The sequence below is a fragment of the Salvelinus fontinalis genome, chromosome 2, assembly GCF_029448725.1.
Source record: "Salvelinus fontinalis isolate EN_2023a chromosome 2, ASM2944872v1, whole genome shotgun sequence".
Classification (NCBI taxonomy): domain Eukaryota; kingdom Metazoa; phylum Chordata; class Actinopteri; order Salmoniformes; family Salmonidae; genus Salvelinus; species Salvelinus fontinalis.
In genome coordinates this window covers 94,877,786-94,891,716 of record NC_074666.1, presented here as the reverse complement: position 1 = coordinate 94,891,716, position 13,931 = coordinate 94,877,786, and the positions used below count along the sequence as shown (strand labels likewise).

Here is a 13,931-nt window from a genome sequence, read left to right as displayed (position 1 = left end):
TGAACCCTCTAGACATATATAGGTAGTATCCTGGTCCCAGTGAACCCCTCTAGCCATATATCAAATCAAATCAAATCAAATTTTATTAGTCACATGCACATGGTTAGCAGGTGTTAATGCGAGTGTAGCGAAATGCTTGTGCTTCTAGTTCCGACAATGCAGTAATAACAACAAGTAATCTAACCTAACAATTCCGCAACTACTACCTTATACACGCAAGTGTAAAGGGATAAAGAATATGTACATAGAGATATATGAATGAGTGATGGTACAGAACGGCATAGGCAATGGTGCAGTACATGGTATAGAGTACGGTATATACCTATGAGATGAGTAATGTAGGGTATGAAAACATAAAGTGGCATAGTTTAAAGTGGCTAGTGGTCCATGTATTACATAAGATGGCAAGATGCAGTAGATGATATAGAGTACAGTATATACATATACATAAGAGATGTGCAATGTAGGGTATGTAAACATTATATTAGGTAGCATTGTTTAAAGTGGCTGGTGGTACATTTTTACATAATTTCCATCAATTCCCATTTTTAAAGTGGCTGGAGTTGAGTCAGTATGTTGGCAGCGGCCGCTAAATGTTAGTGGTGGCTGTTTAACAGTCTGATGGCCTTGAGATAGAAGCTGTTTTTCAGTCTCTCGGTCCCTGCTTGGATGCACCTGTACTGACCTCGCCTTCTGGATGATAGCGGGGTGAACAGGCAGTGGCTTGGGTGGTTGTTGTCCTTGATGATCTTTATGGCCTTCCTGTGACATCGGGTGGTGTAGGTGTCCTGGAGGGCAGGTAGTCTGCCCCCGGTGATGCGTTGGGCAGACCGCACCACCCTCTGGAGAGCCTTACGGTTGTGGGCGGAGCAGTTGCCGTACCAGGCGGTGATACAGCCCGACAGGATGCTCTCGATTGTGCATCTGTAGAAGTTTGTGAGTGCTTTTGGTGACAAGCCGAATTTCTTCAGCCTCCTGAGGTTGAAGAGGCGCTGCTGCGCCTTCTTCACAACGCTGTCTGTGTGGGTGGACCAATTCAGTTTGTCCGTGATGTGTACAACGAGGAACTTAAAACTTTCCACCTTCTCCACTACTGACCCGTCGATGTGGATAGGGGGGTGCTCCCTCTGCTGTTTCCTGAAGTCCACAATCATCTCCTTTGTTTTGTTGACGTTGAGTGTGAGGTTATTTTCCTGCCACCACACTCCGAGGGCCTTCACCTCCTCCCTGTAGGCCGTCTCGTCGTTGTTGGTAATCAAGCCTACCACTGTAGTGTCGTCCGCAAACTTGATGATTGAGTTGGAGGCGTGCATGGCCACGCAGTCGTGGGTGAACAGGGAGTACAGGAGAGGGCTCAGAACGCACCCTTGTGGGGCCCCAGTGTTGAGGATCAGCGGGGTGGAGATGTTGTTACCTACCCTCACCACCTGGGGGCAGCCCGTCAGGAAGTCCAGGACCCAGTTGCACAGGGCGGGGTCGAGACCCAGGGTCTCGAGCTTGATGACGAGTTTGGAGGGTACTATGGTGTTAAATGCTGAGCTGTAGTCGATGAACAGCATTCTCACATAGGTATTCCTCTTGTCCAGATGGGTTAGGGCAGTGTGCAGTGTGGTTGCGATTGCGTCGTCTGTGGACCTATTGGGTCGGTAAGCAAATTGGAGTGGGTCTAGGGTGTCCGGTAGGGTGGAGGTGATATGGTCCTTGACTAGTCTCTCAAAGCACTTCATGATGACGGAAGTGAGTGCTACGGGGCGGTAGTCGTTTAGCTCAGTTACCTTAGCTTTCTTGGGAACAGGAACAATGGTGGCCCTCTTGAAGCATGTGGGAACAGCAGACTGGGATAAGGATTGATTGAATATGTCCGTAAACACACCAGCCAGCTGGTCTGCGCATGCTCTGAGGACGCGGCTGGGAATGCCGTCTGGGCCTGCAGCCTTGCGAGGGTTAACACGTTTAAATGTTTTACTCACCTCGGCTGCAGTGAAGGAGAGCCCGCAGGTTTTGGTAGCGGGCCGTGTCAGTGGCACTGTATTGTCCTCAAAGCGGGCAAAAAAGGTATTTAGCCTGTCTGGGAGCAAGACATCCTGGTCCGCGACGGGGCTGGTTTTCTTTTTGTAATCCGTGATAGACTGTAGACCCTGCCACATACCTCTTGTGTCTGAGCTGTTGAATTGCGATTCAATTTTGTCTCTGTACTGGGACTTAGCCTGCTTGATAGCCTTGCGGAGAGAATAGCTACACTGTGTGTATTCGGTCATGTTTCCGGTCACCTTGCCCTGGTTAAAAGCAGTGGTTCGCGCTTTCAGTTTCACGCGAATGCTGCCGTCAATCCACGGTTTCTGGTTTGGGAATGTTTTAATCGTTGCTGTGGGTACGACATCGTCAATGCACTTCCTAATGAACTCGCTCACCGAATCAGCATATTCTTCAATGTTGTTGTTGGACGCGGTGCGGAACATATTCCAATCCGCGTGATCGAAGCAGTCTTGAAGCGTGGAATCAGATTGGTCGGACCAGCGTTGAACAGACCTGAGCGCGGGAGCTTGTATTTTTAATTTCTGTTTGTAGGCTGGAATCAACAAAATGGAGTCGTGGTCAGCTTTTCCGAAAGGGGGGCGGGGGAGGGCCTTATATGCGTCGCGGAAGTTAGTATAACAATGGTCCAGAGTTTTGCCAGCCCTGGTAGGACAATCGATGTGCTGATAGTATTTAGGGAGTTTTGTTTTTAGATTTGCCTTGTTAAAATCCCCAGCTACGATGAATGCAGCCTCAGGGTGTGTGGTTTCCAGTTTACAGAGAGTCAGATAGAGTTCGTTCAGGGCCATCGATGTGTCTGCTTGGGGGGGAATATATATGGCTGTGATTATGACCGAAGAGAATTCCCTTGGTAGATAATGCGGTCGACATTTGATTGTGAGGAGTTCTAGATCAGGTGAACAGAATGACTTGAGTTCCTGAGTGTTGTTATGATGGTCACACCACGTCTCGTTAATCATGAGGCATACTGTGAACCATCAGAACCATCAGATCCATCAGAACCATCAGATCCTCCTCTCCACCCTCTCCGAGTTGGGCATCTCCGGCGCGGCCCACGCTTGGATTGCGTCCTACCTGACAGGTCGCTCCTACCAGGTGGCGTGGCGAGAATCTGTCTCCTCACCACGCGCTCTCACCACTGGTGTCCCCCAGGGCTCTGTTCTAGGCCCTCTCCTATTCTCGCTATACACCAAGTCACTTGGCTCTGTCATAACCTCACATGGTCTCTCCTATCATTGCTATGCAGACGACACACAACTAATCTTCTCCTTTCCCCCTTCTGATGACCAGGTGGCGAATCGCATCTCTGCATGTCTGGCAGACATATCAGTGTGGATGACGGATCACCACCTCAAGCTGAACCTCGGCAAGACGGAGCTGCTCTTCCTCCCGGGGAAGGACTGCCCGTTCCATGATCTCGCCATCACGGTTGACAACTCCATTGTGTCCTCCTCCCAGAGCGCTAAGAACCTTGGCGTGATCCTGGACAACACCCTGTCGTTCTCAACTAACATCAAGGCGGTGGCCCGTTCCTGTAGGTTCATGCTCTACAACATCCGCAGAGTACGACCCTGCCTCACACAGGAAGCGGCGCAGGTCCTAATCCAGGCACTTGTCATCTCCCGTCTGGATTACTGCAACTCGCTGTTGGCTGGGCTCCCTGCCTGTGCCATCAAACCCCTACAACTCATCCAGAACGCCGCAGCCCGTCTGGTGTTCAACCTTCCCAAGTTCTCTCACGTCACCCCGCTCCTCCGCTCTCTCCACTGGCTTCCAGTTGAAGCTCGCATCCGCTACAAGACCATGGTGCTTGCCTACGGAGCTGTGAGGGGAACGGCACCTCAGTACCTTCAGGCTCTGATCAGGCCCTACACCCAAACAAGGGCACTGCGTTCATCCACCTCTGGCCTGCTCGCCTCCCTACCACTGAGGAAGTACAGTTCCCGCTCAGCCCAGTCAAAACTGTTCGCTGCTCTGGCACCCCAATGGTGGAACAAACTCCCTCACGACGCCAGGACAGCGGAGTCAATCACCACCTTCCGGAGACACCTGAAACCCCACCTCTTCAAGGAATACCTAGGATAGGATAAAGCAATCCTTCTGCCCCCCCCCCCCCCCCCCTTAAAAGATTTAGATGCACTATTGTAAAGTGGCTGCTCCACTGGATGTCATTAGGTGAATGCACCAATTTGTAAGTCGCTCTGGATAAGAGCGTCTGCTAAATGACTTAAATGTAAATGTAATACCCCCCCGCCCCTCTTCTTACCAGAAAGATGTTTGTGTCTGTCTGCGCGATGCATGAAGAAACCAGCTGGCTGCACCGACTCCGTTAGCGTCTTTTGAGTTAGCCATGTTTCCGTGAGGCAGAGCACGTTGCAATCCCTGATGTCTCTCTGGAAAGTTACCCGTGCTCGGATTTCATCGACCTTATTGTCAAGAGACTGGACATTGGCGAGTAGTATGCTAGGGAGTGGAGCGCGATGTGCCCGTCTCCGAAGCCTGACCAGGAGACCGCTACGTTTGCCCCTTTTACGGCGTCGAGTAGCTTCGCCGGCTGGGATCAGGTCCATTGTATTGGGTGGAAGGCAAAACACTGGATCCGTTTCGGGAAAGTCATATTCCTGGTAGGAACGGTGGTTAGTTGACGTTAATCGTATATTCAGTAGTTCCTCCCGACTGTATGTAATGCCATCTAAGATCACCTGGGGTACCAATGTAAGAAATAACACATAAAAAAACAGAATACTGCATATTTTCCAAGGAACGCGAAGCGAGGCAGCCATCTCGCTCGGCGCCCGGAAGTAGAACTTGTAGAACCAGGTAGTATCCTGGTCTCAGTGAACCCTCTAGACATATATAGGTAGTATCCTGGTCTCAGTGACCCCTCTAGACATATATAGGTAGTATCCTGGTCTCAGTGAACCCTCTAGACATATATAGGTAGTATCCTGGTCTCAGTGAACCCTCTAGACATATATAGGTAGTATCCTGGTCTCAGTGAACCCTCTAGACATATATAGGTAGTATCCTGGTCTCAGTGAACCCTCTAAACATATATAGGTAGTATCCTGGTCTCAGTGACCCCTCTAGACATATATAGGTAGTATCCTGGTCCCAGTGAACCCCTCTAGACATATATAGGTAGTATCCTGGTCTCAGTGAACCCTCTAGACATATATAGGTAGTATCCTGGTCTCAGTGAACCCTCTAGACATATATAGGTAGTATCCTGGTCTCAGTGAACCCTCTAGACATCTATAGGTAGTATATTGTTCTCAGTGAACCCTCTAGACATATATAGGTAGTGTCCTGGTCTCAGTGACCCCCTATAGGATATTCAACATGTTTCTCTCTGTCTCTAGACATATATAGGTAGTATCCTGGTCTCAGTGACCCCCTATAGGATATTCAACATGTATCTCTCTGTCTCTAGACATATATAGGTAGTATCCTGGTCTCAGTGAACCCCTATAGGATATTCAACATGTATCTCTCTGTCTCTAGACATATATAGGTAGTATCCTGGTCTCAGTGAACCCTCTAGACATATATAGGTAGTATCCTGGTCTCAGAGAACCCTCTAGACATATATAGGTAGTATCCTGGTCTCAGGGAACCCTCTAGACATATATAGGTAGTATCCTGGTCTCAGAGAACCCTCTAGACATATATAGGTAGTATCCTGGTCCCAGTGAACCCCTCTAGACATATATAGGTAGTATCCTGGTCTCAGTGAACCCTCTAGACATATATAGGTAGTATCCTGGTCTCAGAGAACCCCCTAGACATATACAGGTAGTATCCTGGTCCCAGTGAACCCCTCTAGACATATATAGGTAGTATCCTGGTCTCAGTGACCCCTCTAGACATATATAGGTAGTATCCTGGTCTCAGAGACCCCTCTAGACACATATAGGTATTATCCTGGTCTCAGTGACCCCTCTAGACACATATAGGTAGTATCCTGGTCTCAGGGAACCCTCTAGACATAAATAGGTAGTATCCTGGTCTCAGTGAACCCTCTAGACATATATAGGTAGTATCCTGGTCTCAGTGAACCCCTCAAGACATATATAGGTAGTATCGTAGTCTCAGTGACCCCGCTAGATATATATAGGTAGTATCATGGTCTCAGTGAACCCTCTAGACATATATAGGTAGTATCCTGGTCTCAGTGACCCCTCTAGACATATATAGGTAGTATCCTGGTCTCAGTGAACCCTCTAGACATATATAGGTAGTATCCTGGTCTCAGTGAACCATCTAGACATATATATGTAGTATCCTGGTCTCAGGGAACCCTCTAGACATATATAGGTAGTATCCTGGTCTCAGTGAACCCCTCTAGACATATATAGGTAGTATCCTGGTCTCAGTGAACCCCTCTAGACATATATAGGTAGTATCCTGGTCTCAGTGAACCCTCTAGAAATATATAGGTAGTATCCTGGTCTCAGTGAAACCTCTAGACATATATAGGTAGTATCCTGGTCTCAGTGAACCCTCTAGACATATATAGGTAGTATCCTGGTCCCAGTGAACCCTCTAGACATATATAGGTAGTATCCTGGTCTCAGTGAACCCTCTAGACATATATAGGTAGTATCCTGGTCTCAGTGAACCCCTCTAGACATATATAGGTAGTATCCTGGTCTCAGTGACCCCTCTAGACATATATAGGTAGTATCCTGGTCTCAGTGAACCCTCTAGACATACATAGGTAGTATCCTGGTCTCAGTGAACCCTCTAGACATATATAGGTAGTATCCTGGTCTCAGTGAACCCCTCTAGACATATATAGGTAGTATCCTGGTCTCAGTGAACCCTTTAGACATATATAGGTAGTATCCTGGTCTCAGTGACTCCTCTAGACATATATAGGTAGTGTCCTGGTCTCAGTGAACCCTCTAGACATATATAGGTAGTATCCTGGTCTCAGTGAACCCTCTAGACATATATAGGTAGTATCCTGGTCTCAGTGAACCCCTCTAGACATATATAGGTAGTATCCTGGTCTCAGTGAACCCTTTAGACATATATAGGTAGTATCCTGGTCTCAGTGAACCCCTATAGGATGTTCAACATGTATCTCTCTGTCTCTAGACATATATAGGTAGTATCCTGGTCTCAGTGAACCCCTATCGGATGTTCAACATGTATCTCTCTGTCTCTAGACATATATAGGTAGTATCCTGGTCTCAGTGAACCCTCTAGACATATATAGGTAGTATCCTGGTCTCAGTGACCCCTCTAGACATATATAGGTAGTATCCTGGTCTCAGTGAACCCTCTAGACATATATAGGTAGTATCCTGGTCTCAGTGACCCCTCTAGACATATATAGGTAGTGTCCTGGTCTCAGTGAACCCTCTAGACATATATAGGTAGTATCCTGGTCTCAGTGAACCCTCTAGACATATATAGGTAGTATCCTGGTCTCAGTGAACCCCTCTAGACATATATAGGTAGTATCCTGGTCTCAGTGAACCCTCTAGACATATATAGGTAGTATCCTGGTCTCAGAGAACCCCCTAGACATATATAGGTAGTATCCTGGTCCCAGTGAACCCCTCTAGACATATATAGGTAGTATCCTGGTCTCAGTGACCCCTCTAGACATATATAGGTAGTATCCTGGTCTCAGAGACCCCTCTAGACACATATAGGTATTATCCTGGTCTCAGTGACCCCTCTAGACACATATAGGTAGTATCCTGGTCTCAGGGAACCCTCTAGACATAAATAGGTAGTATCCTGGTCTCAGTGAACCCTCTAGACATATATAGGTAGTATCCTGGTCTCAGTGAACCCCTATAGGATGTTCAACATGTATCTCTCTGTCTCTAGACATATATAGGTAGTATCCTGGTCGCAGTGAACCCTCTAGACATATATAGGTAGTATCCTGGTCTCAGTGAACCCTCTAGACATATATAGGTAATATCCTGGTCTAAGTGAACCCTCTAGACATATATAGGTAGTATCCTGGTATCAGTGAACCCTCTAGACATATATAGGTAGTATCCTGGTCTCAGTGAACCCCTCAAGACATATATAGGTAGTATCGTAGTCTCAGTGACCCCGCTAGATATATATAGGTAGTATCATGGTCTCAGTGAACCCTCTAGACATATATAGGTAGTATCCTGGTGTCAGTGACCCCTCTAGACACATATAGGTAGTATCCTGGTCTCAGTGAACCCTCTAGACATATATAGGTAGTATCCTGGTCTCAGTGAACCCCTATCGGATGTTCAACATGTATCTCTCTGTCTCTAGACATATATAGGTAGTATCCTGGTCTCAGTGAACCCTCTAGACATAAATAGGTAGTATCCTGGTCTCAGTGACCCCTCTAGACATATATAGGTAGTATCCTGGTCTCAGTGAACCCTCTAGACATATATAGGTAGTATCCTGGTCTCAGTGAACCCTCTAGACATATATAGGTAGTATCCTGGTCTCAGTGAACCCCTCTAGACATATATAGGTAGTATCCTGGTCTCAGTGAACCCTCTAGACATATATAGGTAGTATCCTGGTCTCAGAGAACCCCCTAGACATATATAGGTAGTATCCTGGTCCCAGTGAACCCCTCTAGACATATATAGGTAGTATCCTGGTCTCAGTGACCCCTCTAGACATATATAGGTAGTATCCTGGTCTCAGAGACCCCTCTAGACACATATAGGTATTATCCTGGTCTCAGTGACCCCTCTAGACACATATAGGTAGTATCCTGGTCTCAGGGAACCCTCTAGACATAAATAGGTAGTATCCGGGCCTCAGTGAACCCTCTAGACATATATAGGTAGTATCCTGGTCTCAGTGAACCCCTATAGGATGTTCAACATGTATCTCTCTGTCTCTAGACATATATAGGTAGTATCCTGGTCGCAGTGAACCCTCTAGACATATATAGGTAGTATCCTGGTCTCAGTGAACCCTCTAGACATATATAGGTAATATCCTGGTCTAAGTGAACCCTCTAGACATATATAGGTAGTATCCTGGTATCAGTGAACCCTCTAGACATATATAGGTAGTATCCTGGTCTCAGTGAACCCCTCAAGACATATATAGGTAGTATCGTAGTCTCAGTGACCCCGCTAGATATATATAGGTAGTATCATGGTCTCAGTGAACCCTCTAGACATATATAGGTAGTATCCTGGTGTCAGTGACCCCTCTAGACACATATAGGTAGTATCCTGGTCTCAGTGAACCCTCTAGACATATATAGGTAGTATCCTGGTCTCAGTGAACCCTCTAGACATATATATGTAGTATCCTGGTCCCAGTGAACCCTCTAGACATATATAGGTAGTATCCTGGTCTCAGTGAACCCTCTAGAAATATATAGGCAGTATCCTGGTCTCAGTGAAACCTCTAGACATATATAGGTAGTATCCTGGTCTCAGTGAACCCTCTAGACATATATAGGTAGTATCCTGGTCCCAGTGAACCCTCTAGACATATATAGGTAGTATCCTGGTCTCAGTGAACCCTCTAGACATATATAGGTAGTATCCTGGTCTCAGTGAACCCCTCTAGACATATATAGGTAGTATCCTGGTCTCAGTGACCCCTCTAGACATATATAGGTAGTATCCTGGTCTCAGTGAACCCTCTAGACATATATAGGTAGTATCCTGGTCTCAGTGAACCCCTCTAGACATATATAGGTAGTATCCTGGTCTCAGTGAAGCCCTCTAGACATATAGAGGTAGTATCCTGGTCTCAGTGACCCCTCTAGACATATATAGGTAGTATCCTGGTCTCAGTGACCCCTCTAGACATATATAGGTAGTATCCTGGTCTCAGTGAACCCTCTAGACATATATAGGTAGTATCCTGGTCTCAGTGACCCCTATAGGATGTTCAACATGTATCTCTCTGTGTCTAGACATATATAGGTAGTATCCTGGTCTCAGTGAACCCTCTAGACATATAGAGGTAGTATCCTGGTCTCAGTGAACCCTTTAGACATATATAGGTAGTATCCTGGTCTCAGTGAACCCTCTAGACATATATAGGTAGTATCCTGGTCTCAGTGAACCCTCTAGACATATATAGGTAGTATCCTGGTCTCAGTGAACCCCTATAGGATATTCAACATGTATCTCTCTGTCTCTAGACATATATAGGTAGTATCCTGGTCTCAGTGAACCCTCTAGACATATATAGGTAGTATCCTGTCTCAGTGAACCCTCTAGACATATATAGGTACTATCCTGGTCTCAGTGACCCCTCTAGACATATATAGGTAGTGTCCTGGTCTCAGAGAACCCTCTAGACATATATAGGTAGTATCCTGGTCTCAGTGAACCCTCTAGACATATATAGGTAGTGTCCTGGTCTCAGTGAACCCCTATAGGATGTTCAACATGTTTCTCTCTGTCTCTAGACATATATAGGTAGTATCCTGGTCTCAGTGAACCCTCTAGACATATATAGGTAGTATCCTGGTCTCAGTGAACCCTCTAGACATATATAGGTAGTATCCTGGTCTCAGTGAACCCTCTAGACATATATAGGTAGTATCCTGGTCTCAGTGAACCCTCTAGACATATATAGGTAGTATTCTGGTCTCAGTGAACCCTCTAGACATATATAGGTAGTATCCTGGTCTCAGTGAACCCTCTAGACATATATAGGTAGTGTCCTGGTCTCAGTGAACCCCTATAGGATGTTCAACATGTTTCTCTCTGTCTCTAGACATATATAGGTAGTATCCTGGTCTCAGTGAACCTCTATAGGATGTTCAACATGTATCTCTCTGTCTCTAGACATATATAGGTAGTATCCTGGTCTCAGTGAACCCTCTAGACATATATAGGTAGTATCCTGGTCTCAGTGAACCCCTCTAGACATATATAGGTAGTATCCTGGTCTCAGTGAACCCCTCTAGACATATATAGGTAGTGTCCTGGTCTCAGTAACCCCCTATAGGATATTCAACATGTATCTCTCTGTCTCTAGACATATATAGGTAGTATCCTGGTCTCAGTGAACCCTCTAGACATATATAGGTAGTGTCCTGGTCTCAGTGAACCCTCTAGACATATATAGGTAGTGTCCTGGTCTCAGTAACCCCCTATAGGATATTCAACATGTATCTCTCTGTCTCTAGACATATATAGGTAGTATCCTGGTCTCAGTGAACCCTCTAGACATATATAGGTAGTATCCTGGTCTCAGTGAACCCTCTAGACATATATAGGTAGTGTCCTGGTCTCAGTGAACCCCTATAGGATGTTCAACATGTTTCTCTCTGTCTCTAGACATATATAGGTAGTATTCTGGTCTCAGTGAACCCTCTAGACATATATAGGTAGTATCCTGGTCTCAGTGAACCCTCTAGACATATATAGGTAGTATCCTGGTCTCAGTGAACCCTCTAGACATATAGAGGTAGTGTCCTGGTCTCAGTGAACCCCTATAGGATGTTCAACATGTATCTCTCTGTCTCTAGACATATATAGGTAGTATCCTGGTCTCAGTGAACCCCTATCGGATGTTCAACATGTACGGAACTGACATGGTGCTGAAGCACAAGGGAACCGCTCTGGGAGAGAACCCTCCGTAAGAACACTTCCTGTTACTGTGTTGTTGTGATGGTGTGTCTGTTCGTTAGAAGTGTATTATATGTGTGTGTTTGTGCATGTATTAATGCAATGAGTGTGTGTGTGTTTGTGTTTTATTAGTGTATTGTGTGTGTGTGTGTGTGTGTGTGTGTGTGTGTGTGTTTTATTAGTGTATTGTGTGTGTGTTTTATTAGTGTATTGTGTGTGTGTGTGAGTGTGTGTGTGTGTGTGTGTTTTATTAGTGTATTGTGTGTGTGTGTTATTGGTGTATTGTGTGTGTGTGTGTGTGTGTGTTATTGGTGTATTATTGGTGTATTGTGTGTATTATTTGTGTATTGTGTGTATTATTGGTGTATTATGTGTATTATTGGTGTATTGTGTGTGTTATTGGTGTATTGTGTGTATTATTGGTGTATTGTGTGTATTATTGGTGTATTGTGTGTATTATTGGTGTATTGTGTGTATTATTGGTGTATTGTGTGTGTTATTGGTGTATTGTGTGTATTGTTGGTGTATTGTGTCGGTTATTGGTGTATTGTGTGTATTATTGGTGTATTTTGTGTATTATTGGTGTATTGTGTGTATTATTGGTGTATTGTGTGTGTTATTGGTGTATTGTGTGTATTATTGGTGTATTGTGTGTGTTATTGGTGTATTGCGTGTATTGTTGGTGTATTATTGGTGTATTTTGTGTATTATTGGTGTATTGTGTGTATTATTGGTGTATTGTGTGTATTATTGGTGTATTGTGTGTGTTATTGGTGTATTGTGTGTTATTGGTGTACTATTGGTGTATTGTGTGTATTATTGGTGTATTTTGTGTGTTATTGGGGTACTATTGGTGTATTATTGGTGTATTGTGTGTATTATTGGTGTATTGTGTGTATTATTGGTGTATTGTGTGTATTATTGGTGTATTGTGTGTGTTATTGGTGTATTGCGTGTATTGTTGGTGTATTATTGGTGTATTTTGTGTATTATTGGTGTATTGTGTGTATTATTGGTGTATTGTGTGTATTATTGGTGTATTGTGTGTGTTATTGGTGTATTGTGTGTTATTGGTGTACTATTGGTGTATTGTGTGTATTATTGGTGTATTTTGTGTGTTATTGGGGTACTATTGGTGTATTATTGGTGTATTGTGTGTATTATTGGTGTATTGTGTGTATTATTGGTGTATTGTGTGTATTATTGGTGTGTTATTGGTGTATTATTGGTGTATTGTGTGTATTATTGGTGTATTGTGTGTGTTATTGGTGTATTATTAGTGTATTATTGGTGTATTGTGTGTATTATTGGTGTATTGTGTGTGTATTGTGTGTATTATTGGTGTATTGTGTGTATTATTGGTGTATTATTGGTGTATTGTGTGTATTATTGGTGTATTATTGGTGTATTATTGGTGTATTGTGTGTATTATTGGTGTATTGTGTGTATTATTGGTGTATTATTGGTGTATTGTGTGTATTATTGGTGTATTGTGTGTATTATTGGTGTATTATTGGTGTATTGTGTGTATTATTGGTGTATTATTGGTGTATTGTGTGTGTTATTGGTGTATTGTGTGTATTATTGGTGTATTGTGTGTATTATTGGTGTATTATTGGTGTATTGTGTGTATTATTGGTGTATTGTGTGTATTATTGGTGTATTATTGGTGTATTGTGTGTATTATTGGTGTATTATTGGTGTATTGTGTGTGTTATTGGTGTATTGTGTGTATTATTGGTGTATTATTTGTGTATTGTGTGTGTTATTGGTGTATTGTGTATGTTATTGGTGTATTGTGTGTGTTATTGGTGTATTGTGTATGTTATTGGTGTATTGTGTGTTATTGGTGTATTATTGGTGTATTGTGTGTATTGTGTGTATTATTGGTGTATTGTGTGTATTATTGGTGTATTGTGTGTATTATTGGTGTATTGTGTGTATTGTGTGTATTATTGGTGTATTATTGGTGTATTATTGGTGTATTATTGGTGTATTGTGTGTGTTATTGGTGTATTGTGTGTATTGTGTGTATTATTGGTGTAGTGTGTGTGTTATTGGTGTATTGTGTGTGTTATTGGTGTATTGTGTGTGTTATTGGTGTATTGTGTGTATTATTGGTGTATTATTGGTGTAGTGTGTGAGTTATTGGTGTATTGTGTGTGTTATTGGTGTATTGTGTGTATTATTGGTGTATTATTGGTGTAGTGTGTGTGTTATTGGTGTAGTGTGTGTATTATTGGTGTATTGTGTGTGTTATTGGTGTATTGTGTGTGTTATTGGTGTATTGTGTGTGTTATTGGTGTATTGTGTGTGTTA

At 43.9% G+C, this 13,931-nt stretch overlaps 1 protein-coding gene across 1 annotated transcript in view; it reads left to right on the top strand.

Moving 5' to 3' along the window:
* Positions 1-13,931, top strand: part of LOC129867767 (unconventional myosin-XV-like) — a 414,777-nt gene that overhangs the window by 87,985 nt on the left and 312,861 nt on the right. Inside the window, exon 4 of the mRNA XM_055941278.1 lies at positions 11,513-11,622. Coding sequence (XP_055797253.1) covers positions 11,513-11,622 — 110 coding nt within the window. The remainder of the gene's footprint in view (positions 1-11,512; positions 11,623-13,931) is intronic.